General features: G+C 37.6%; 1 protein-coding gene across 3 annotated transcripts in view; it reads right to left on the reverse strand.

Moving 5' to 3' along the window:
• The window catches only part of LOC104609870 (regulator of nonsense transcripts 1 homolog), a 48773-nt gene that overhangs the window by 9765 nt on the left and 13537 nt on the right, over nt 1-25471 (reverse strand). For all 3 annotated transcript variants that reach the window (XR_016080974.1, XM_010276285.3, XM_010276286.3), the window contains exons 8-20: nt 15479-15597; nt 14187-14295; nt 11888-12010; nt 11704-11775; nt 10389-10460; nt 10222-10288; nt 9637-9779; nt 9194-9265; nt 8986-9114; nt 7846-8001; nt 7626-7739; nt 7314-7412; nt 7149-7226 (exon numbers count right to left, since the gene is read on the reverse strand). Coding sequence is in view for 2 of the 3 variants with exons in the window: in XM_010276285.3 (XP_010274587.1) it covers nt 7149-7226; nt 7314-7412; nt 7626-7739; nt 7846-8001; nt 8986-9114; nt 9194-9265; nt 9637-9779; nt 10222-10288; nt 10389-10460; nt 11704-11775; nt 11888-12010; nt 14187-14295; nt 15479-15597 (1353 nt within the window). In the remaining variant the exon portion in view is untranslated. The remainder of the gene's footprint in view (nt 1-7148; nt 7227-7313; nt 7413-7625; nt 7740-7845; nt 8002-8985; nt 9115-9193; nt 9266-9636; nt 9780-10221; nt 10289-10388; nt 10461-11703; nt 11776-11887; nt 12011-14186; nt 14296-15478; nt 15598-25471) is intronic.

Genomic DNA, 25471 nt, shown 5'->3' on the forward strand with positions numbered 1-25471 from the left:
TTTTGCTCTCTCCACACTTAAAAATGAACCGGTTTCTTCCTTCCTTGTACCTTCTAACTCATCTTCTGGGTTCAACTAGAACTTGGGTTTGAGAAGAGAAATCAGGGACACAGAGTTAGACTGTATTTTATCCTTGTTATCCATTCTTGAAGGGGTCTTTCTAGAGCCAACAAAGGCAGATAGTAGAATTTGGACACTCACTCCCTCGTGTTCTTTCACCTGTGCTTCTTTCTTCAAATCCCTAATACAACCTTCTTCTGTTGGATTGCCCTTCCCTGTTAAAGAGGTGTGATGTCATCCTATACCTCCAAAGGTTGGGAGTTTCTGTTGGGAAGCCTTTCTAGAAAGAGTTAATAGAGGAGATTTACTTCAAAGAAAAAGACCCAATAGCTTTTTGTCTCCCCACTGGTGTGCCCTTTGTAAAGCTGATGGTGAGTCTAGATATCATTTACTAATTTACTATCAGTTTACTAAAGTCATTTGGGAATGGTTTACTTCTTTGTTTGGGTGCAGGTGGACCCCCCCTTTGAATGTGCAAAGCTTATTCACTTCCATACCTAACTGGCCAACAAAAAGGGCTAAGATTATGTGGAGATGTATTAGGGCTACAGTTTGTTGGACTGTTTGGGAGGAGAAATTCAAGGATTTTTCAAAAAAGGAGAGCAGCCTGGAAGTAATTTTGGAGGTCATCCATATTAGGGTGATACATTGGTTGAAAACTTTGGCCTTGTTTGCAGAATTCTTAATTGATGAGTTGCTAAGAAACTAGAAGGAGATCACAGAATTAAGAAGGCCTCAAGCTCTTGTTGGATTACTCCACCTCACGGTTTTAATAAACTAAATTTTGATGGCAACATTGTGGGTAATCCAAGGCCATCCAGAATAGGGGGAGCAATAAGAGATGAGAAAGGGAATCTGTTATCTATGTTTTCTGGTCCAATAAGGGTGAGAGATTCATTGAGGGTTGAGATACTAGCAGCTCTTGAAGGGGTACAAAGGGTCAAGGACATGCATATTAATAAGTTGATGATAGAAGGAGATTATGAAGTTGTGGTGAACTGGCTAAAAGAAGACAACTCTAGGCTTTGGAATTATAACAATGAAAATAGGAAATTTAAGTGGCTAAGTAGATTGAAATTCAATGCACATGGGTAAAGAGAAGTGCAAACTCATTGGCAGATGGTCTAGCTCCCTTGCTTTGGGCTGTGTTGTAATTGCTTTACTTTTGGTGTTTACTGGTTGTATTCAGGAGTTAAGATTGTTTAGCTCCCTTGCTTTGTAATTTTCATAATCTTAATACAATTCACTATAATTGATTAAAAAAAAACTGAATTAGAGAAGTACAAAGAGAAGGGAGAGATAAACTCTCCTAACTATCCCCAAATAAATTCAAAAGGTTACAACAAAGCCCAAAATAATTGGCTTCTTCCTACCCCTTCTTTGGCTAGTGCATTGGCAAAACAATTAGCATCTTTTTTCACCCAAATCAGGCTCCCTTCCATTCCCTGTGTTACCATTTAAACCTTCTGTTTTCATTAATGTAGTCTCACCAACCCAGATCCTCTTCCTTTTGTAGCCAGATGATAACCAACTTTGAATCCCTTTCAATTATCAATTTTCGAATATTCATCTCCTTAACCCCTTCCAAAGCAGCTAAAATTTCACCCATCAAAGAGTCTCCCACACCAATCAGTCCTGAGAAAAGGCCGATTATTCTTCCTTCCCCATTTCTGAAAACTTCTCCAATTCCTGAGGGGCCCCCGGATTTCCTTCACTGCCATCATCAAAGTTTGGTTTAATAAAACCACTGGTAGGAGACCAAATTGGCCTTGATTCAACCTTATTAGGAGCACAATCAGCCACAACCTTCCAATTTTTCAACAAATCTGTAGCAGAAATATCCTCAAATAATTTTAATGTTTCACACAATAGACCACTCACTATTATGACTTCAATTGGAACATCCTAGTGATTTAAAAGGAACGCCTCAGGCACGCCTAGGCGCACATGCGAGGCACATTTTAGGGTAGGCCCCTCGCCAGGTCCTAGATGCAACCCTTTCAAAAGGTGCACGCCTGGTGTGCCTTGCGCCTCAACCCAGGTGCACACCTTTTGAAAATTTGATGCCTTTTTGCTTTTTTTGAGTCGAGCGGATGGGCTAAGGGCTCCGCCCCAGGGGTGTGGCACAAAGGCGGCTCGTAGAATCAAGAATGTAATATGTCACATTAGCTACTTGAAGTAATGTAATTGAGAAAAAAAAGAGAGTGGGTTTTATATGATTGAAAATGTTTTATATGTTTGGTTTTATTTTTAAATTCTCATTTGAGCATGCTTTACATGTTATGTTTATGTATTTTAATTTTAGATAATAGGTTTTTTAAAACATTTATTTTAAAATTTAAGTTCATACTTTTATTAATATTATATTAATAATTGTTTGATTTTTTTTTAATTTTTAGCATTTGTTTATTTTTGCGCTTTACTTAAAAAGGCGCACACCTTGCCTTGTGCCTCGGGTGCAAATTGACCCATGCGCCTTGTGCTTTTCAAACACTGGAACATCCCTACCTATTTCTGCAAAGGTTCTCTACTTTCTCTTGTCCCATATTTTCCAACATACTGCAGCCCTGATACGCCTCCATAAAGTTTGTCCCCTCTTCTTGTACCAGCTAACAAAAGAAGGGTGAAACAGGTTTTGTATATTTGACACGGGGTTTCACCTACACCCAAACAAAGGAAAGAAATCAGTCCCAAATTAAAGATACTAAGGGGCAGGAGATTAATAAGTGATGGTAGGACTCACCATCAGCCCTACACAGTAGACACCAATGAGGGGATAAACACCACTTAGGTCTCTTTCTTTGGAGAAAACCCTCTCAAGATCTTGGAGCAAAGATAAGGCACTATCTAATTCAAAGTTATGCAATCCTCTTCTGAGCCCCAAGTCTCAATCAAGCCCTGAACTTGCACTGGACGGAACCACAAAAGAAGAAATAGTCGCACCTCTTCGGTTAGAAATTGCAAAAAGGGAGGAGAGTTGCTCTTTTAGAGGTGAGTTGCCTAACCAGATGTGATCCCAAAATTTTACAAGGTTACAAGAATAAGGATTATACCTGATATGAGACAGAAATGAAGACAGAATACCATGAATATCCTTCCAAGGTGAAGCTCTTGTTGCCCTAGACAACACTCCAGCATCCCAACCATCAACTGCAATCCCATGAATACTAATGATTACTTTTGCCCACAACTTGCCTCTATCAATTTGCAACCTCCAGAGCCACTTAGCTAGCAAGCAACATTCCTTTCCTGAATATTCCTTAAACCAAGCCCACAAAATATTTTGCTTTTCCTAACCACATCCCAACTCAGTCTATGGTCCTTTTTCTCCTCCCCTGGCTCCCACAAGAAATCCCTCATCATCTTTTCTAACCTCTTGCTAATCCCTTCTAGAATTCTAAACATTGACAAGAAATAAACTAGCAAGTTGGCTAGAGTAAGTAATTTTTCTTCCAGGAAGCCAACTTTTTATTAAATCTCTCTATTACCAGATTCCAAAAGTTGCTACCTCTAGGAGTATCCCCCAAAGGCATTCCTACATATAATTCATTGACCATTGAGAAACCATGCATTCCAAGATTACTGCTGCCTCTGGAATTCCCATATCCTCCATATTCAACCCCACAATGCAACTCTTATCCCAATTGATTTTTAGAATTTCACATTCTCTCAAAAATAGTAACAATCATCTTCATGTTTTACACCCAACTAAGTTCACCACCATCACATAAGAGAATTGTATCATCAGCAAACTGCAAGTGAGTGATAGGAATCTCCTCTCTGCCTACTCTCCAACCTCTTATTAGATTTCTAGCATCATTCCTAGAGATTATCCTACCAAGAACGCCGACTATTAATGTAAACAAGAAGGGGGAGAGGGGACCCACCACAGTTCCAATCACCAAAATAGTGTAGTGGTAAGTCCAAATGCACTCTAAAATCCATTTATACCACCAATCACGAAACCTAGTTGGGTGTAAAACATGAAGAATCCCAAATCAATCAAGTCCAATTTACACACCAAACCATTCTTGCCAGACCCCTTGAAATCTTCAACACTTTCATTAGCAATTAAAATTTGATCTGTAATTTGCCCTCCCTTTACAAAAGCACGTTGAGAAGGAGAGATTAAGAAAGGAAGAAAAACCTTGATTCTTCGTAACAACACCTTAGCAATGATTTTATACAAGTTATTTACCGAACTGATCCGTCTGAAATCTTTTGGACTCACTACATCAGCTCTTTTTGGAATTAGAGCAATAAAGGCGAAATTGAGCCCCAATTAATCACACCACTCAAGAATTCAATAAAGACCTACAAATCAACTTTCAACACATCCCAACAATCTTGATGGAAAGCCATTGTGAACCTGCCATGACATGGAGATTTGGATCTATCCATAGAAAATATCATTTCCTTAATCTCCTCCAGCTCAAAGCTTCTTTCCAACCACTTCATAGAATCTTCTAGTAATTTATCCCACTCTAGACCATCAACCCACACTCTTTTATCCAAAGGCCTCCTAAAACTAGCTTTAAAATGATCCACAAAAGCTTGGGCAATCTCACTATGACGGATCAGGGATAATCCATCCACCACCAATTTTGAAATAAAATTTTTTCTACTCCTTAGGCCAAGTGTTTCTTGAATTCTGTCTCTAGCTTATTTATTCTTTAAGTAACAAGTCCATCTCTCCTCCTTATCCCTCTCTTCAAAGGTCCCCAAAGCTTCGTTTGCGTCCAAGTGCTGAATATTTTGGCTTTAATTCCATTCCTTAATTCTGGCTTTAATTCCCTTCAACCCATTCGATTTGGTTATGAATCAGCTGGGGGCTAAATATTCCACTCCTTAATTCTGGCTTTAATTTCTTTCAATCCATTCAAATTGGTTATAAATCGGCTGGGGGCTAACCCAAACCCAGTTCATTGACACTCTTAACTGAAGGTATGGCTCTGATTATCCCATATGGGGAAGGGAATGTATAGGTATCTCCTTGGGTAATGTCTAAATTGTTAAGCTACGGAGAGATTGGGGGGATTTCTTTTAAGAGAATGGAGGGGGCAACAAGGAAGCTTCTGAACACTCGATATGGTCCAATTATTAATATGGGCTGGAGCATAAGATGATGGGAGCTGGAATGCTGTCTAGCATTTCTTTGGTAGTAAATAAATACTGTTTTATAGATATGATAATTTGCCAAGTTTTGAGAGGAAACTTAATGCTCATAATAAACAGAACTACTATTTTTTTTAAATTAATATGCATGCTGATTGGAATATAAAACTAGAGAAACACCCTAAGATATAGTTTTTTTTTTTTATAAAAGCGTTATCACCCAGGCATCACCTAAGCACCCAGTTAGGTGACTAAGGTGCTCAACTGTCATGTTGCCTAGACAGCTTGACAACCATGGTCCTAAATAAACACTTCCTATTAACCTATTAAAAACTGGTTGACCCTTAGTTTACAAGTGCTTACATTAAAGTCCACATTCCAATACTCTAACACTGTCTATCAACATGTCTAACAGTGAAACTGAAGAAAGAGAACACTTGTAGCATAGTTGTCAAGGTGACGCCTAGGCGACAAGACGCCCCATATTCGCCAAGCAGTTTTGTATTTGTGTTATATAATACTTTTGTATTCCTAATTTTTTGAGATTATAATTATAAAATAGACAATATTAAAATAAAATATTCATTTTGTGTATTTATATACTAATTTCTTTTTATTATTTTCTTATTTGTCAGGGTTTAATCAACACAAACATAGCTAACTGCTGTATTGAACCCTCAAAGACTCCAAAACTTGAACCAATAGGTAAGGAAGAACTTAAAATTTTGTCTAATCAATACATTTTGTTCTTCCACCTTTTCTTTCTTTTTCTTCATATTTTTCTTCTTCTTCTTCCACCTTTCCTTTTCTTCTTTTCCTATAACAAAAATCGGGATTCAACCCTATATATATTTTTATTTTATTTTCTTTATTTTTTTTCTTCTCGTGAATATGTTGATTTTCTATACTTGCCTAGGCACCCGCCTAGGTGACAAGGTGTCCCCTTTCACCTAGCCTCACCTTGGCACCTTGAAAACTATGACTTGTGGGTTAACATAATTCCTTGAAAAGGCAAATAATTCTAATTTAATGATTCAAGACCATTTAAATTCTGTACAGGAATATCAGAAATGTTTGACTCTCTCAGTGCACATTGAGTTAATTCTCTAAATGTCTATAAGTTAATCAATATCTAACCCATCTCCCAGTAAATGGATCAAATGGTTTAACGGTTCTTCAGCTATCCTAGTTCACATGCTATTGGCTATGTTAAAATCTTTAATTGACTGGCCAGGTCAACAAAAGGTTGAAAACACTATTCAAAAGTAAATGCTCTAACAATTCTGGCATGTTTAATTGTGTACAAACTTGCATACAACTGCCACATGTCTTACGAAACTCATTCTTAATGTGCTATGAACTATAAATTAAGGATATAGAGGGCATCAACAGACGTCAAGAGAGCACGATTGAACCCACCCCCCTCCCCAATAAAAAAAATAAATAAAGAAAATTAGGTTATAATGAAAAACAAGAGACTCCCTCCTTCCCTCAGAAACTTGAAATTCAAATCAGGAGGTATTATACAAACAGCAGGTGTTTGACCACTATATTTCTCTTCTTTTTCTCCATACCTTTTTAATCTGAACTTTCATCTAGTAAAAAAATATATGCTGATCTGAATTTCATTTTTACCAATCATATATGCTGACATTCTAGTGGAATCATCTAAGGTTTATTAAGCAAAAATAGCATATAATCCAATATATTTATATTAACAACATAGACTGACCGAGATTAACAATCTTTTCACCAACATCATGTATTTCTGATATTACATAGACTTGTTCCAGTCTGTGGAGCCCTTCTCCAACACAAGCTCAGAAAAATCTAATGATCACTCACACATGAACAAATTTTGGAAAATAAAGTTTTTTGACAATTTCTAAAAACTACATAGAAATTATAAAACCACTATAGCAATTAGTGTTATTTAAAAGTCTGAAGTATAATGAAAGAACGCAGGGACCCACCTGATGCTCATTACTCCTAACACAGGACAAAATAATATAATCTTTCTCTCTTCCCTGAAAGGAATCCACACTAGCAACCTAACAAGAACAAAGAAATATGTTGAAGCAACGAATAACTATTAAATGAAAACCAGGCTTCAAGCGATAATAATTTCTAGAATTAACCTCAATTTCCTTGTAAAGCTGCTGTCTGAGAGCACCATTCCTTGACATATAGTTCACTATATAGGCTCGCTGCCCTTCATATGGTGTTATAACTCCAATCTATAAATGTTGGAAAAAAAAAACTGAAAATTAATCAAAACTATCCAAAGAAGTTCACAAAGTTAAAAATCAAGGAATTTTGAAATTCCATCTGAAATTATTTAAACTAAAAATCAGGTACTTCAACTCCACTCTTTTCAAGAAGAATTTTATGAGAAGCATAGCAAAAATCTTCACAAAGTTAAAACCCAAGTTCAAAAGACAACAAGATACCTGGCTAGGAACAACACCACTCCTCAAGAAAGTAGTAACAATTTTTTCAACATTTGCAGCCTCAGTCCTATTTAAGTATGAAGTTCCACTTGCACTTATCTCCTCTTGTCCCATCTGTGTGTCAAGTATAAAATAAACAAGAAACACTAATAATTACTACAACAAGTAACAATCGGAAACTAGAATTTTAAGAAACATCGGGATACAATTTATAAACTACCTGAACATAAAAGAACATGGGACGATTTGGCACAGGCCAAGGAAAATCAATCCCTGACGATTGCCTTTCATTGATGGTCACTCCATTTTGAAGTGTACCTTCATAGAAGCTGTTAGAAGGAAACTCTGAAAGGGATGGATGCATACGGTATTGCACCTACAATTGAGAGTAAAATTAGAACTGACAGTAAAAATTGTTCTGGTATTAAGAGTCGCATCATAAATACAATTCTAAAAAGACAGATGGAGGAAGGGACAGAAAGCAGGGAAAAAAAAGCGGGGAGGATTGGTGTAAGTGTAGTGTAACTAATAGAAGGAAAATGCATCATGCAACTCTAGAAATGCCCAACATATTACAGAAAAAAGTTATTACAATAAATATTTACCATTCACAATATCTATGTTATTAAACATATGAGTAAAGCTAGTCTACAGTTCATACAAGGAAGAACATTGGGGAGAAAGGACATGAACAAGTAACCCTGATGGCATAAAATCTCATTAAGTTAAACCAATTCAGTTGACTTTAAGATCAATCTTACAAGCAATTTGTATTAGAAGAAATTGATTTTAGATAGCATTTATTAACAATAATAAATCCAAACCCATTTCTGACACGCTGGCATGAGTAGATAAACATAGATGGCATTTGCCTAAATTCCCCTTCTTCAGTTGCTAATTATTATTTGACATGCAATTGATCTATTAAATATTTATCATGTCATATTATTGCATTTGAAATAATGGAATTAATTGAGTTAATAAGATATTGTATTTTAGATATGATTATTTGCTATTTTTTGGGAGGATAATTTTCTTAGTAAAAAGCTTTACTGTTTTTTCAATTTATATGAATGCTGATTGTCTTGTATTATTAAGAACTAACCTAGAACTTAGTTTTTTCTTCATTGTAAAATTCTATCACCTAGGCAAAGTCTATGTCCCACCTAGATGACTGGGTACTCCACTATTGCCTAGATGCCTTAACAACTATGGCCTAAGCTAGAAGTACGGGAAACAATCCCAGGAACATGAAGAAAAAACAATCCCAGAAAATTGCCACATCACTCCAATCAGAAAGATGAGAAGGAAACCCATGAACATAAAACCAGACAATACATGAATAAAAGAGCAATCTTACCTGCAATCTAAATGGTTTCACACCAAGAAGCACAAGACGCTCAAAGAGGGATTGAGCTAATCCTGCACGAGCTGCCTTCTTGCACATGATGACTGGACCAAGTTGACAATGGTCTCCAACAAGAACAACCTAGTTTAAAAAGAAATATCATTAGATAGCTTAAGTGATAAAGGAATTTCAGGATAAGGCATGTTGGATCAGCAACTACCTGTTTCACTCCAAGCACTAAAGGAATGAGACATTCGGGCTCTGTTGCCTGGGTAGACTCATCAATAAGAACCTGAAAGCAGAAAAGATTCCATGAACCAACTATAGAAACATGACAATGTTAACAATGTTATTGATAAAAAAGAAAAACTGGCGTGTAGCCATGTACAATGAACATCTTGCATCCCAAGGTTGACCTAATCTGACTAGCCACCCATTTTATCTTACATTTCCCCTCAAGGGATTACACCTCGATGCAAGGAAGCCCTATTGACATGACACCTCCTATGGCAAGCCCACTTGCTTGGTGATTGGCAGATCTTGGAATGCAATCATAACTTATGTTCAACTCCTCAGCCAAGACTCTGACTTTCCACGACTGTAGAAACATGGAATTGCACATTGATATGTTTTCATATGTTCATGCAAGTCAAAGTTATCAACCTGGCGGAATCTAAAATTTGCTAATCGAGGATCCCCAGCTCCAACACATGTACAACAGATGACATCAGCACTCTGGGATATTTCCCTCTCAGTTGCCCTTTTCAAGGCTTTGTACTTCTTCTCATCACTGCTAGATAGCTCCCCTGTGAAAAGGAAATAGAAAACAAAGGGAAAAACAGTTAAAACACAAACAACTGTTAATCATACAGCAGTTTAACAACTAGACTTTTGAACTTTGGCCTCTCTGATTTCCCTCAACATAACTTTGGACCATGGTATGCATGCTTCTATTTAATCCATGAAGTATCCAAAAAAAAAGAGTACTAGCAAAATCCTTGGTAGTGTTCTCAAAGAGAACTAATTTACCCTGCACATATGCATCTAATCCATAAAATGTTAAAAAACCCTATTTTGGGGGAAAGTATAAGCAAAACACCAGGGCATGCTCTCAAAGAGAAATCTATTCCATTCACAACCAAAGTAAATTCCTAAGCTACAAAATACAAAAAAGGCAATGGCATACAAATTTAACAGATATGCCTACAATTAACAGTGGGCCACAGAAGCTAACTAAAAAAGCTGTACCTTGTTCATCCTTGAGTTGCTGCAGCTTATGAAGTTCGCTCTTTTCAGATGTATCAAGATGTTGGACCTGTAGTCACAAGACTTATGTTAGTATGGGAAGCCTATAATGCTAATCACAACCAAAACATTCATCATATTATGACTGAATGTGCAAATCAATCACAGACCTGATAGTGCAAAGTTAAATGCTCAACAGGAGAGCTTACAGCTTCCCTCGATTTAGCACAAAGCCTGACAACCTGAAAAGTAAGGGGATAACATAGATCAGTGAAAAAAGAAGACCAAATAAATGCTTAAACAAAAAAAAATACATAAACAGGCAACATCCAGTTAAAAACACATAAAGTACTTGATCTTGGCAGAATATTTACCACAAGGTTGCATTCAGAGAATAAATCCTTTCAATCAAATAGCAGGAAAATCCAACACTACCAATAAAAGAATATGATAAATTTAACTCAATCACAACCTACAAGAAGAATATGAAGGGAGAAACGAAAAGCCTAATAAAAAACCATTTGAAATATATTTGGTATGGTGGTTTTGAACCCAACCCTAGCCCTAACCCAATTAGGGGTATAACAAACCCATCCATAATGAGTCAGGGAGAGCTGGTACCTATTAATCCACCTCGTTAACACCCTTGTTCACCTCTAATTCAATATAAATTAAATTTATTAACTATTTAATTAATATCAAATTACTACCTCTCTCAACAAGTAATTGAAGGGGGAAATTAACCATAGAAGATCTAGGAATAATTTTCCAACTAAACCACATTTACCAATATAACTAAAATGCCAATAAACAACAGGACTGGATTACACAAGGAATTATTACCAGGTTGCCAGAATAGCTTTGAACAAATTCCAAACCTTGTCCTAAAGAAAATTTCGTATAAACATAAAAACTTAAATCCAGATTTGCAGGCAAGGGAACCAGGTTTTGCAGTGCCTCTTTGGACCATCCACCATCCAGGAACCCAAAAAAATAGTCATGTAATGAAGACTAATGTGAACAGGATTGGTCTGATGAGTCGGTGAAAAACTAACAGGAAAAAATAAAAAGGGGGGACAATATGGCAAGGCTTTTATACATCTGTACTTGCAACAAGAGACAAGTCTTTTCCCTCCATCACTGTAGTATTAAGTGCAAGAAAAAGTTGCCTGTGAAATAGAATTAGAAAGACAGAGGTGCTTTTCTCACTATTGTCATAAAATTATGAAAGAGAAGTAAACTTCAACTAATGTCCATTTGGTCCATGTACAAAGAACAAAGTAATCTAAATATTGCTGCTCTAGATATGACCATGAAGTATTTCTATCATCACATTTATGGCTTATTATATTTATGGAAAGTAGGTAACAGCTAATGTCATAAAGTAAGCCAGCTTTGACTAGGAAGTCTGCAGAACAGCCACTCTCGGTATTAACCTACCATATTGATAGTTGTTGAAAATTGATTGTTATTGATCATATTTACCTTCAACCCAGTTGCACTGATCTTTTCAGCAAGTTGATCTACAGCAACATTACTTGGAGCGCAAACCAACACCTGGATAGTTAAGTAAAATCAACAATCATAAAGTGCAAATAAACAAAGGCACAAGTAATTGTTGGGGGGAAAGGGAGGCGGGAAGAAGGAACATGCAAGTAAATTCAATTACCTGCCCTTGTCCTTGTTTAGCCATGTGGTATACAATAGCTGCGGAAGTAACAGTTTTTCCTGTGCCAGGAGGCCCTTGTATTAAACTAATTGGTTTCTGTAGTACACTCTTTACAGCAAAAACCTGCAAGTACATGATGAAAGTTAGGAATTTCCAAATAAATTACTTCTAAAAGAGGAGATCTGCAAAACAATCTAGAAATGGAAAAATGAAGAAGAATCAGTGAATATTTCATATAGGAGAAAAAAAGAACCACTAACATTTTGCACCTGGAAGGAATATATGGGTATGCACAGCATGGGCGAAGAGGTCAAGTGAAAGGTAATACTGATACGAATACAGAAACAATGATGTATGGACCAAGTGTAACACACAAAGTGGAAGTTACTTAATGTTGAAAGGGAGCAGCATATACACTGAAATTTATTTAATGTTAAGATGAAAAGTTGAGTTTATCAATAGAGGCTCCAAATAATTCCTTGAAGAGTATATAACATCTGCAGTAAACAACAGAGTTGGCTTTGTCTAATGCACAATGTCACTTCAACATCTTGAGCCACCAACAAATACAAGTTCTCCCACAAATAGAAAAGAAATAACAGTGACAATCAAAAGTTTCTATATTAAAATGGTATGGAATGAATAAAAATTCCTAGGATAACACAAAGGTGCCAAGGGCAACCCCAGGCCAACAAAGGAACTCCAATATGCATCAATACTTAAAAGATATAAAAAATACAAAATGGGAACTATTCAAAAGAAAATGTTATATTAAAAAGAGCTGCTTATTATTTGGGTTTCATGATTCAACGGGCGGTCCCAGTTTGAGTCTTACAACACTAAGAAAATGAACATGTCAGGAATCCATTATAGCTAGTAAGTAGTAACTAGGAGTGTAGACGATAAAATTCAAATATGAATTCGAGATTCAGCATAATCAAATAAAATTCAAATATGAGTCAATTTGATTCAATAAGTATTCAACCGATTGTATATATATATATATATATATATACACACACACACACACACATATATAATCAATAAAAATTTATAATCATTATTACTTTATTAGTTGTCAGTCTTCTTTTTTATCTTGTTTTTTCATATTTGGTCTTCGTACATGCCAACTTTTCCTCTAAAGATCTGATGGTCACTTAATGTCTTAAGTAACCCATACCTTTTGGGTAAACAGGAATCTCTCTCCTTGTACCTTCTCCATTTTCATCCCTCAGTTAAGCCTCACTATTCTCTGCAGGATACAACCCACCTGCCTAATTCAAAGCAATCTGCATCCCCACGGTTTAACTTAACAGTATCACCAATGGATCCCCCAGCTGAGGCTTGGAAAAAGCAAGCAAGCCATCGAATAAGGGATAGTCCTCGTCAACATTGAAATTTTGAAATGTTTGAGGTGGTGGGCATGCATGTGGCTGTGAAGAGTTTACTGGTGTTACAGATGCGAGGAATCCCTCCCTCGGCCCCTAATCCCCCATTTTTCTTCCATGCTTTCTTGCCATGTTGGCTCTCACCAGTGACTGCATCTGTTGTGGCTTTTAACTTCTCCCATTGATGCCAACATCACCTTCCATCCTTGGCAACAGAACAGATGTAAGATAGCAAAGGGTTAAGTGTTTTTCTCTTCGTCCCACTTCAAATCTCCCTTCCATATCACATAGCATTATCAACGTTACCGAGCTACAAAGCATTCACTTGAGAAACATATAGTTTTCCTCCATTGAGAGAAGCAAAGAGTCTCTTGAACTTTACAGCTGTAACAGCACAGAGGTAAGTTAATCTGACTTGAATCCCAAACTCTAGCCTTTATCACAGTTAATTGAATTTGATTCAAATTTGGTATTCGATCAATCACATGAAATTGATTTCAGATTGTCATTTAAAACTCCGTTAAATATTGAATCAAATTCAAATAGCCTTTTGCTTAATTGGAGTCGAATTTAAATGTGGTCAGAATTGATTTGAATTCACTCCGTTTACACCCCTACTTGTAACTTGTTATTAATCCCCGAAAACTCCACAATCATTTTTAGAGGCCCCACAATTGTATCAACTCAAGTCCCTAAAGAATGTGGAATCTTCTATGAAACATATATCCTACACCCACACCCAAAATGGTTCCAGTAAGTCATACTCTCTTGTTGAGGAACTATCTAAGATTTTGTCTCTTGAAAATCCAGAGCATCTTTTTGAACTAGTAACTAGATTTTAATAAAGAAAATATGCAATATCACAAGCAATAATAGTCAAGTACATAGTCAAATGAACATAATGGACATGCCTGAGATGCATTAAGTTCTGGAAGGCCTGGTGCACCAAAACGACGAGGTAGTGTATTACGAACCACCTGAGCCTCAACTTCATGACCTAGCAAGTGATGATATATGTACCTGCATGAGAGAAATCATTAGTAGATTTTCAAGTGATGATATTCAGTGCCACAGCATAATCAGAAGATGGATTCTATTAAGACTTCATTACAAATAAAGATATTGCTATTTTCTTCAATCAGTGAAAAAAACATGTTATTAGAGGTTTTAAAAAACATAATACATCATGATTGTGGCAAACACCCATTTCTTGTAGGCTAGATTCCTTTACAATCAGTTCCCTGTATTCATCTCTCCCCAAAACAACCAGTTCTCTGTATTCCTTGTCCAGCAAAAAAGCATCTGCCACTGTGCTAGCCCTCCAAGGTGTCCAATGGAAGGCGGTGCTCGGTTTATCTTCCGAGTGTCTAATCTCCCTCATGTAGTACCTATACTTCCAAGTTCATTTCCTAACATATCTAAGCCAACCCACTATAACATACAACCTTAAATAACTCTCAACAATGATATATTTGTAATTGAGTGTTCTGGCCAACCTTAATCCATGTACCATTGCCATGAGTTCTGCCCTTGTTGGATCTCCATACTATCATTCCATTAGAACTTCTAAATATACCACTAACAATGCCAAATGGTTATGAGGTTCAATCAGTCATGCCATTGGGTCATTGACTGATAGACCGAGTCAACAGTTTTGTTGCAGGTAAATGGTTCAGGGTGAAATGGACCCAGAAATCAGGTAATTGATCAACTGATTCAAAACAGTGAACACAAAACAGAGTAGTGTATTTTTTCCCAAGGTACAAGTTTCTTTAAAATCTATCTGCAATTAGGTTCAAGAAATTCATATGCCACTTTGACTTCCTCTTCCCCTATCTTTACCCAAAAAAATGGTATACATCATCTGGAAATAGGAAAATAACAATTAGGTTCAAGAATTCCTGATCCTCATCCCTTTGATTATCCCAAACCTACCTGCTCTAGAAATAGGAAAATAACAATGTCCATAGTTAAGGCGAATAACAAGAATCATACCAGTCTTACCTCAAAAATAATAAGGTGCCACCTTACATGGAGGTCAACAAAGATTCACAAAATAAAGAACTATGAAATAGGAAAACATGAATAAACTCAGAAGAGGCAAAAATTGAACAAAAACCAATATATTATAACCAAAGATTCTTGAGGTACACTGTAATCCATAGAAAGTACATGGAATAGAGAACCAATACTAGGCACCCACCCACTAACACTTGTTTCATCCACTGCAAAAGTTTTCATTGCACCCTGCATCCGATCAAAACTTGTACTTTTCCAAACAAAATCAACGCTGAAACCATGGTTCACATCAACAGGTACACCCTGCATGCAACATTAGCAATGAGCACTTGAAAAAAAAATCTAGCAAAACCAAAGCCAACTCCAATAGCTTTAACAAATTGAATCCCATTCCATATGGCTCTTTTTTCAATTGTCTTATTCAAGTTTTATTTTCATTGCTCTGATGCTCTCTGCCTATTTAAGTTTTAATTGTTTCTTTGTCTTCAATTATTGTTCAACTTATCTTGCCATTTGGCAATGGCTATCTCCTCCCAATGTTAAAACATTTGTTTGGATGGCTACTCTCATAGGTATCAAGACTCAATCTGTGATACCAGAAAGGAATGATACCTGAAAAACTTTAACCAATCAAAAATCCACGTGAACGTGAACTTAAACCAGTCGAATGGTTACCAAGTGGATGTTACGGACCAATTAGTTATCAGTTTTATACGTATGATAGCTTTTTGGTATTCATAATTAGACTCTTACTTTCATCATGTCAAGAAGAAACAATAGAATTTCAAAAGCAATTACAAGTTAGGTTTGTGGGAGCTAGAGATCCCTAAATTATAGGCTAGCATCACCTTACAATTGTCCCTAAAAGTGTGCAATCCATGTTCACCCCTTGTTTAGCCATTATATCAGCCAACCTATTTTCTGAAAGGAGGTTACCATACCACTAGCCACGTATCTAATATCCCTCACAATGTACTGGTATTCCATGACCCCCCCCCCTGCTATCATTTCTTGGCCATCCCACAATCCCCGCCCGTACAAGCATCCCTTTGCCAACTAAAATAGAATCATTAATGTACGGGAACCTAGAGATAAATTCAGCTTCATGTGTGAAAATATGAAATAATCAGTTTTTCTAGATAAAAGAAAATTTTATTAAAAAAGAGAAAATACAAGTATACTAGTATACAAGCACTATACTCCAACAATTTGACCAACCTCCCACCCACAGTGCAGAGCACAATTCAAAAGCCAAAACAAAAACAGGCCTAAACCATGAAATTATCACAACACCAACACTACAACTCTGAAGCTTCAACTCAGCACAGCAACCTAAACTTAAACTTAAAACCCAAAGCAAATAAAATGAGAAGACAGACACAAACTTCATATAAGAAAATAATATAGATACAACCACTCATTGGCCATCAGAGACAGAAAGATCATCAGAAGAAACCTCCACTCAGTAGAACACAACGTCACAAGACCCCTAACAAGTAACAATTAACTTCCAGTTACATCAAAATTTACCCTCCCCACTCATCAATCCAAACTGTGATGATAGATCCTCATATCCATGATCAACATTTTTACTTCTCTCTCGAAATAAATCTATAAACACCTTACAGGTGAACCCTTCTAATCAACAAAAGTGTCCAGCATTTGCTTACCTGCACTTCTTTCTTTCTTTTTTTGATACAGGGTTTTGGTGGATTCTTCCTACTTTCTTTCTCCTGGTCAATCAAGTACAAGCTCGCTTTGCTGACTGGCATATAGCAAATCTGGAGGCTGAGGATTTTCCCTTATCCAATTGGGGTTACACCAAGTTGGGGACCTGGATTTATAGACAGCCCATAAGGGAGATCCTCAAACACAACAAGGGAGATTGGTGCATGCTTCAAATGGACAAGGAGATCAGCTAATGGTTTAGCTGACATGTTGGCTAAACAAGGGACTGTGAGGGAGAGAATGTTCTGGGCAGTTTTGTAAGAAAGATTACTGGGGGCTCAACACCTGTTTAGGGGTTGACAGCTGTACTTAACTCTAGAAAGTTATTCTCAAGTTGTATTAATGAAGTTACTGTTTCCAATATAAAAGGAAAAAAAAAAGATCGTACAAGTTTCTGGCTCCATTTATCAAATTTGAATAAGAGTTATTTCTTGAACCAAGAGATCCATGAATCAGGATCCTGATGCATATAAATTCAAATGGTCCAATGTAGGGCTAGCAATTTTGGCCCCAACCCATTTGACTCACCAACTTGGAACACCCATTTGAATAAAGGGTGAATATAGGTCGAGTGATCCATTAGGATAAGGGGAAAAAGGTCAGGGTGGATAGGGTCAAGGGTACCTGCTGGGTCATGAGGAACTTGGGTTGAGTTAGTGTTCAATCTGTTTGAAGTTTCCTTTCCCCTCCAATCCCCTTCTTGATGGTTGATTTAGGGTTCAATCTGTTTGAAGTTGTCTTCCCCTCTAGTCCTCTTCTTGATCGTCACGTCTGTCATTGAAGCAACCTTCATTGCCAAAAACTTCACATCTGCCATTGTCTTCGAATCAAAGCTTCAGGTATTTCTCACCACAACCCAAGGAGTAGGGAGATGGCGATGATTGAGGTTCAAAGTCTCGTATTCACCAGTGACAAGAACTGATGTTCAAAGCCTGTTCTTCACCAACGATCAACACAATTTTCTTCTTTCCAACGGCTCTATTTCCTTTTTCCCAAAGCATAAACTTCAAGCAATGTGAGGAATATTTGCTCCATCTTTGATCATACACATCAGGTGGGCTTTTCTCCACTCCCTTCTATTCAAGCATTTAAACTCTGTTTCCTTCTACTATTTCTTCTTCTGCCTATAATACACATCAAGCGGCCTTCGTTTTTTTTATTTTATCATTCTTTGTATTTTTTGCAATTTTGGAATGCAATATAACATTGAACAACAGTTGATTTGATCAGTTTTTATGCAATTACAAGGGACACTCAAATCAGCTAATTGTATCATTTTTTCTGTTTTTTTGGTGTAATATATATTAAATTTTTATCATTTTCTTTGTTTTACTGCAATTTTTTCTTTTTTCTGAACTGTAGGTTTTCTTCAATTTTTTTTATTATTTTCTGCAATTTTTGCTTTTTTAGTTGAAATATATAATTTTTGAAATTTTATCATTTTAGGCATTTTTATGCAATTTCTGATGTTTACTTGAAATATATATATTTATTTTTATCATTTTGTCTTTTTTCTATTTGTATCATTTAATATATTTTAATTCTACTTTTTGGTAATTTATTTATTTATGTATGTATGTATGTATGTATGTATGTTTTTTAACTGAAGCATATTTTGTTTAAATTGTTATCATTTTATGTATTTATTCAATTTCTACTTTTTTATCTGATACCCAAAACTTTTTTCTCATTATAGATGATTTATATAATTTTAAATATTCAGAGTTCGGATGGGTCAATATGGGTGGGTGAGGGTCAGGTGTGTTTTTATTTTTTTGATAAATGAATGGTATTTTATTAAATAGAGATAGAAATAGTACAAGCATGAAGCACCCTAAGAGGAGGCACGAGGTGTTACCTCCCATTAAAGGTGGTTCCAAACCCAACTCTTTTCAAATTGTAGTTACAAATTAGCCAAAAACAGAGAATCCCTTGAAGCCCCTTGTTTAGTTAAAGAATTTGCCAAAGCAGTTGCCGATCTACTAACCCACTGAAAGCTAACTAACATGACTCTCATAAGCCATTTGACTTTTTTGATGATGTCCCTATATCCCCAAACAACAGTTTCTGGGTCCAACATTCATCCCACTACCACCTTAGAGTCTCCTTCAACTATCAAATTAGTCACTCCAAGTTGGTTGGAAATTTGTAGTCTTGTACCACAGCTAATATCTCAGCCCTTATAGAGTCTCCATAACCCACTGGACCTGAGAATAAAGACAGAATGCTGCCATCCTTATTCTTCGAGATCCCTCCTATACCCAAAGGTCCTGGATTGCCTTGACTGCTCCCATCAAAGTTCAACTTTTCAACTCCTTCCGGAGGGGGTAACCAACTTGCTTGTGTTCTATTTTTCCTGGATGATGTGGAGGCCACTGCTGCCCAACTCCTTCAAAGATCATCACTAGAGTAATCCGCAAAGAGATCAGTAGTTTTTACCCAAAGGATTGCCCTTGTCAGTATACAATCCTTTATTTCAGCAATGCTTATCTCCTTCTCCTGGAAATTCTAGCATTTCTTTCCCCTCAAATGGTCCATAAGAGGGCTGCCCTGATACATTTCCACATTACTTTCCCTCTCTTTGTTGGCCAACCAAAAAAAGACGAATCAAAAAGCAGATTTACTTCAGGAGGCAGGTTCCACCTGTACCCAAACAGTATAAAAATCCAATTCCAAATATTTACTGTAAAAGAGCAAGAAATCAGTAGGTGATAACAGTCCTCATTCTGCACTTTACATAAAATGAACCAATTGGGGGACAAGCATGAATAAGGTCTCTTTTTTTGTACATTGTCTATAGTATTAATTTTTCGCTTCATATCCACAGTATTAATTTTACCATAATACACTTCTCAACAAAAACCAACAATTTTAGGTGGAATTGACCTTGACCAGACTTCTTTAACTGGGAACAACAAAGGGGGAGGAGAAGAGCAAAGGGACTTAAAGAAGGAAGAACAAGAGAAGGAGCCACTCGAGGTCAAAGACCAAATTCTTCTAACTGGTTTAGGAGGGTCCAAACAAACAGAATCAAGTAAAAGTAAGAGCTCAAAGGCAAAAACTGATTCCTCATCCCTCAACCCTCTACGGAAACCAAAATCCCAAATAAGAGACAATGAGAAAATGGGGGGAGAAAGAAACCTCAAAACAGGCTCCTTTTATAGAGGGAAATAGAAAAAAGAGAGAAATAAAAGTCTTTTAACGGTTGGTTGCCCACCCAAACATCTTCCCAAAAAAGCACAAAATTACCATTGCAGACATCATACCTTACAAACTTGATAAATTTTGGGTGGATGCCAAAAAACACCTTCCAAGGTGTGGTGAGTGTGGCCCATTGAGATACCCCGGCATCCCAACCAGATTCAGAACAACCATGGATACTAGCCACCACCTCATGCCACAATCTCTCTCTTTCTAGAGGCCACCTCCATAACCACTTGCCCAAAAGAGCTTCATTCTTATTTACTAGGTTCCCTAACCCTAAGCCCCCTTCCCCTTGTTCCTTGCTTCGACTCACCACCTCCCATCTAATCAAATGATCCTTTATCTCTGCACCTAGTTCCCCACAAAAAATCCCTCATCAACTTTTCCATCTTCTTGGCTTCCCTAATAGGTATCCCAAAAACATACAAAAAGTAGATGGGTAAGTTTGCAAGTATGGCCCTAATCAAAGTTATTCTACCCCAAGAGAGAGAGTTCCTTTTCCAGGTCACTAGCCTTTTTTTCAAACTTCTCTACCACCGGGATCCAAAACCTACTTTCCTTGGGATTTGCACCTAAGGGAAGTCCTAGATACGTCAAGGGCCAAGCAGAAATAGGGCACTCTAAGCAGGCAGCAATAGACACCAACTCCCTTCCCTCCAAATTTAGCCCCACCACACAACTCTTCTCAAGATTTATTTTCAGGTTTGAGACACTCTCGAAGAGGATTATTAGATTCCTCAGATTCCTTGCCCTCAACAAATCTCATCCCTCACAAAAGATTATGATATCATCTGCAAACTGAAGGTGGGTAACAGAAACTTGATTTCTTCCTTATCTCCATCCTCTTATCAATCCAACCCTGTCTAATTTTGACAAAAGTCTACTAAAAACATCAACAACCAATGTGAAACGGAAAGGGGACAATGGATCACCTTGTCTCAAGCCCCTACATGCAGGGAAAAAATCCTTTACTACTCCCTTTACTAAAACTGAGTAATGGCAAGACGTCAGGCAACCACCTATCCACTTGCACCATTTATCCCCAAAACCACACTTTCTAAGCAAAAAACTCCAATCCACTAAATCGTAGGCCTTTTCAAGATCCAATTTGCAAACAAAACCTTGCCTACCCAATCTTATCATCTCTTCCACACTTTCATTTGCTATTAAAATTTGGTCAACTATTTGTCTACCATGAACAAAAGCACCTTGAGCCTGACTTATGATGGGGGGAAGAGCCTTTTTGATCCTCAAAGATAAGACCTTTGCCAGTATCTTAGAGATGCTTGTTACCAAGCTGATTGGCCTAAAGTCTTTGGGATGTTTGGCCTCTTTCTTCTTAGGGATCAGGGCTAGGAAAGTGGCATTTACTCCACGGCTAATGACAGGCTGTTCCTCAAATTCTTTGAAAACTTCTAGCAAGTCTCCTTTAATTATGTTCTAACAGTCTTGAAAGAAAGCCATAGTAAAGCCATCTGGCCCTGCTACCTTAGATCTATCCATTGAAAAAATTCCTTGTCGGATTTCTTCCTCCTCAAAACTCCTTTCCAACCACAATTTCATCTATTCAGACAATGTAGGCCAATCCAACCCAGCCAACTCCACTCGACTAGCTAGAGGTTTCCTTAACATAGATTTGAAGTGCGTTACAAAACAATTGGCTATTTCCTCTTGAGAGTCCAACTCCACACCACCCACTTCAAGTTTAGTCACCAAGTTTTTCCTTCTTCCATTGGCCATCTCATGAAAAAATTTGGTATTCCTGTCACCTTCCTTTATCCATTTATGCGTAGATTTCTGCCTCCAAGATATCTCCTCTCGCAAAAGAACCTCCTCTGATTCCTTTTTCAACCTCCACCTTAATTCTCTTTCCTAAGTATTCATGGTTCGTTGAGATTCCTTCTCATCCAGGTCTTCTATTTGGGTCATTGGATTGGATTTTTGTTCCTCTATTCTCCCAAAAAGGTCCCTATTCCATTGTCTTAAGTTCCCCCTCAATCTACTCAACTTCTTATGAAACCTTACCCCTTTCCACTGAGGGTCAAGTGTGTTATGACCCACTAACATTGTAGATTAGTGGGTCAATATGGATGGAATGGTACTCAACCCACACCCAACCCAACCCAGCCATTTGCCACCCCTAGTCCAATGGGAGAAAGAATTTCCACTAACATCTAGAACATTTCGCTTCTGAACAGAAGAGGCCTTTTCAAGTAATGTTCAATCAATTATGTATTAATCAATATTCGTTGATTGGTCTGAGGCTATCGACAAACAAGAGAATCCTTCAGAGTTCAGAGCATGGCAGAATCAGAGGCTTCAGAATGGATTAACAAGTGTAACTATACAGTAAAAGATTCAAATGAAGGTGGAGAATTTTCTTCCAGCCCAACCATATATTCGCCCTTACTATAAATATGTCTAAATTTGTAAAGTGCATTTATTGGGTTCTTTATGTTCAACTTGTATTAGTATAACCACCCAAGGGAATTCGAAGAAAAAGCTGTGGGAATACATAAGTAGAGGAGAACTCAAAGGTCAAATTCATTTTTGACTAGCTATTTAACTAATTGTGAGTGAACAAGCATTCATGTTTCCAGTGAATTAGTGACCTGGGTAGGTCATGAAAACTGGATGGGTTGTTGAAACCCGACCAGTTTTCAATGGTTCTGCTGGGTTTGACCAGTTCTACCATTTTTTCAAAACTTGAAAACCAGGACATTTAAAAACCGAAATGCCTTCTGATCTGGGTTGACCAATCCAACCATCCGGTCCAGTCCAAGTCTTACAACACTATGCCTAGGTGTCAACTCTCATGTTTTCTACGATGATGAATTTCCAAAGATTACAACTAAAGAAGAACCAGCTTGGTTTTTATTGGACTTCATGTTAAAACAACTTATAAATGGGATTGGCTCCTTGCTTGACTTTTTCACTTCATGAAAGAATACTTTTTTTTTGTAAAAAAGGTTAAAAGAATACATTTGATTAGGAATACTTTATTTAGATGTGTAATGCATGCTTAAAGGCCAAAAGGCCATCACCCAATGCCGGTCCGGTTCCTAGATGTTTAAAGGGAACCCTAAAAATGTGGTATTGTTTTCATGACACTTTTTTTTATCAGAAACGGTAACTTTCATTAGACATTTTAAGAGAATACATTGTCACCACCCAGTCAAGGGTGTTTACCCCAAGAAAAGTATTTTCTGATTACAGAACAGCCCAAAACAAGTTTTCCCTGAAAGTTCCTTGCTTTGCAAGGGTGTCGGCTAGTCCATTCGCTGACCTCCTTGTCCACTTGAACAGTGCCCCAACCTCCCTATCTAAGCAGTTTATTTCCCTCATGAATTGTCGATGTACCCAGGCCCCCAAGTTATGGGGCTGAAACCACCCAATTAATAGTTTAGAGTCCCCTTCTACCTCAATCTGGTGTAAGCCCCATTGTTTCGCCAGTCTTAGACCTTGTAGCAAGGCCATAATCTCTGCTCTCAAGGAGTCTCCATCACCTATCAGACCTGAATACAATACAACCAGTCTGCCCTCCCTGTCTCTGAAAGATCCTCCACCCCAGAGGGACCCGGGTTTCCTAAGGAACTCCCATCAAAGTTCAGCTTCACCCATTGATGTGCAGGAGGATCCATTGCTCCTTTAACACAAACCTCAATGAGGAAGAGTTTGCCACAATGTACCATCCTCTAAACAAATCATCAGTTGAATAATCTTTAAATAAAGGGGATGCTTTAAGCCAATGAATGGCCTTGGTAGATATGCAGTCAATAATTTGCTCCTTAGATCTTTCAGAACCCCGGAAGATCCTATTGTTTCTTTCTTCCCAGATTGACCACAAAACAGCTGCTCTTGCTGCTCTCCACATTGCTCTCCCCTTCTTCTTTGGAGGTCTAAAGAAGTTCGGATCAAAGAGTCTTACTACATCCGAAGGAGGGGTCCACCTGCATCCAAAGAGAGGAAAACCAATTCCAAACAAAGGCTACAAAAGGACAGGATATAAATGTGTAGTGGTCTCGCCACAGGCCAAGCAGAGGCTACACATGGGGGGTGAAAGGCAATAGTTTGGCCTTCTTTTTTGCAGCATATCTAAGGTGTTGATTTTCTGGAGTACTACCTCCCAGCAAAAGGCCCTTATTTTTGGGGGTACAAGGTTACACCAAACCTCCTTTGTTGGGAAGGTTCCTGTCAAGTTAGATGAATGGAGAAGAGCATTATAAAAAGAGGCACTAGTGAAAAACCCAAAAGGAGAGGCTGACCAAACTCTACTATCCAAGCAAGACTGATCAAGGAACAAACTATTAAGAAGGGCAATCAGATCATCAACCATACCCATTTTGGACTCCGTCAACCCCCTCCTCAAACCCAAATCCCAAGAGTTACCTTTCAGATAGACAGAGGAAATGGTTTTTTCTTCATTCAACGAAAGAGAGTAAATAGACGGGAATCTATCCTTGAGGGAGACACCCCCAAACCAGACATCTTCCTAGAATCGAACTTTATTCCCTACACGAGCATCAAGTCTGATAAACGGAAGAAATGAGGGTAAAACGCCATGGATAGCTTTCCAAGGAGATGATCGGGATGCCCTAGGGTCAAGACCAATATCCCACCTGTTTTCTGCCACCCCGTGTATACTCACTATCACTTTGTGCCACAAGTTGTCCTGTTCCAGAGGTAGTCTCCATAACCACTTTCCCAACAAGGCTGTATTCCTTAGCTTTATGTTTCCTATACCCAACCCTCCACTATCTCTACTTCTAGAGACCACCTCCCACTTCACCAAGTGATCTTTCTTTGTATCCCCTGGTTCCCATAAGAAATCCCTCATTAATTTCTCCAGTTTAAAAGCTGCACTAGTGGGGATCTTGAAGGTAGAAAGGAAGTAAATTGGTAGGTTTGCCAAAGTTGATTTTATTAGGGTATTTCTTCCTCCCAGAGAGATGTAATTTCTCTTCCATCCTGTTAGCCTCTTTGAGAATCTTTCCAAAACTAGGTACCAGAAGCTTTCTGACTTTGGATTCCCTCCTAAAGGTAATCCTAGATACTCTAATGGCCAATCACCAGCTTCACATCCCAAAACTCTAGCAAGGATTCCTACCTCTTCCAATTTATTAACCCCTATCACACAGCTCTTTCCCCAATTAATTTTGAGATTAGAGGCCTTTTCAAATTGATTTACCAACCTCTTCAAATTGATTAACTCCTCTTGCTCCCCTCCACAAAAAACAATAATATC

Source organism: Nelumbo nucifera, chromosome 1, assembly GCF_055504915.1.
Source record: "Nelumbo nucifera cultivar China Antique chromosome 1, China Antique-T2T, whole genome shotgun sequence".
In the NCBI taxonomy this organism is placed as follows: domain Eukaryota; kingdom Viridiplantae; phylum Streptophyta; class Magnoliopsida; order Proteales; family Nelumbonaceae; genus Nelumbo; species Nelumbo nucifera.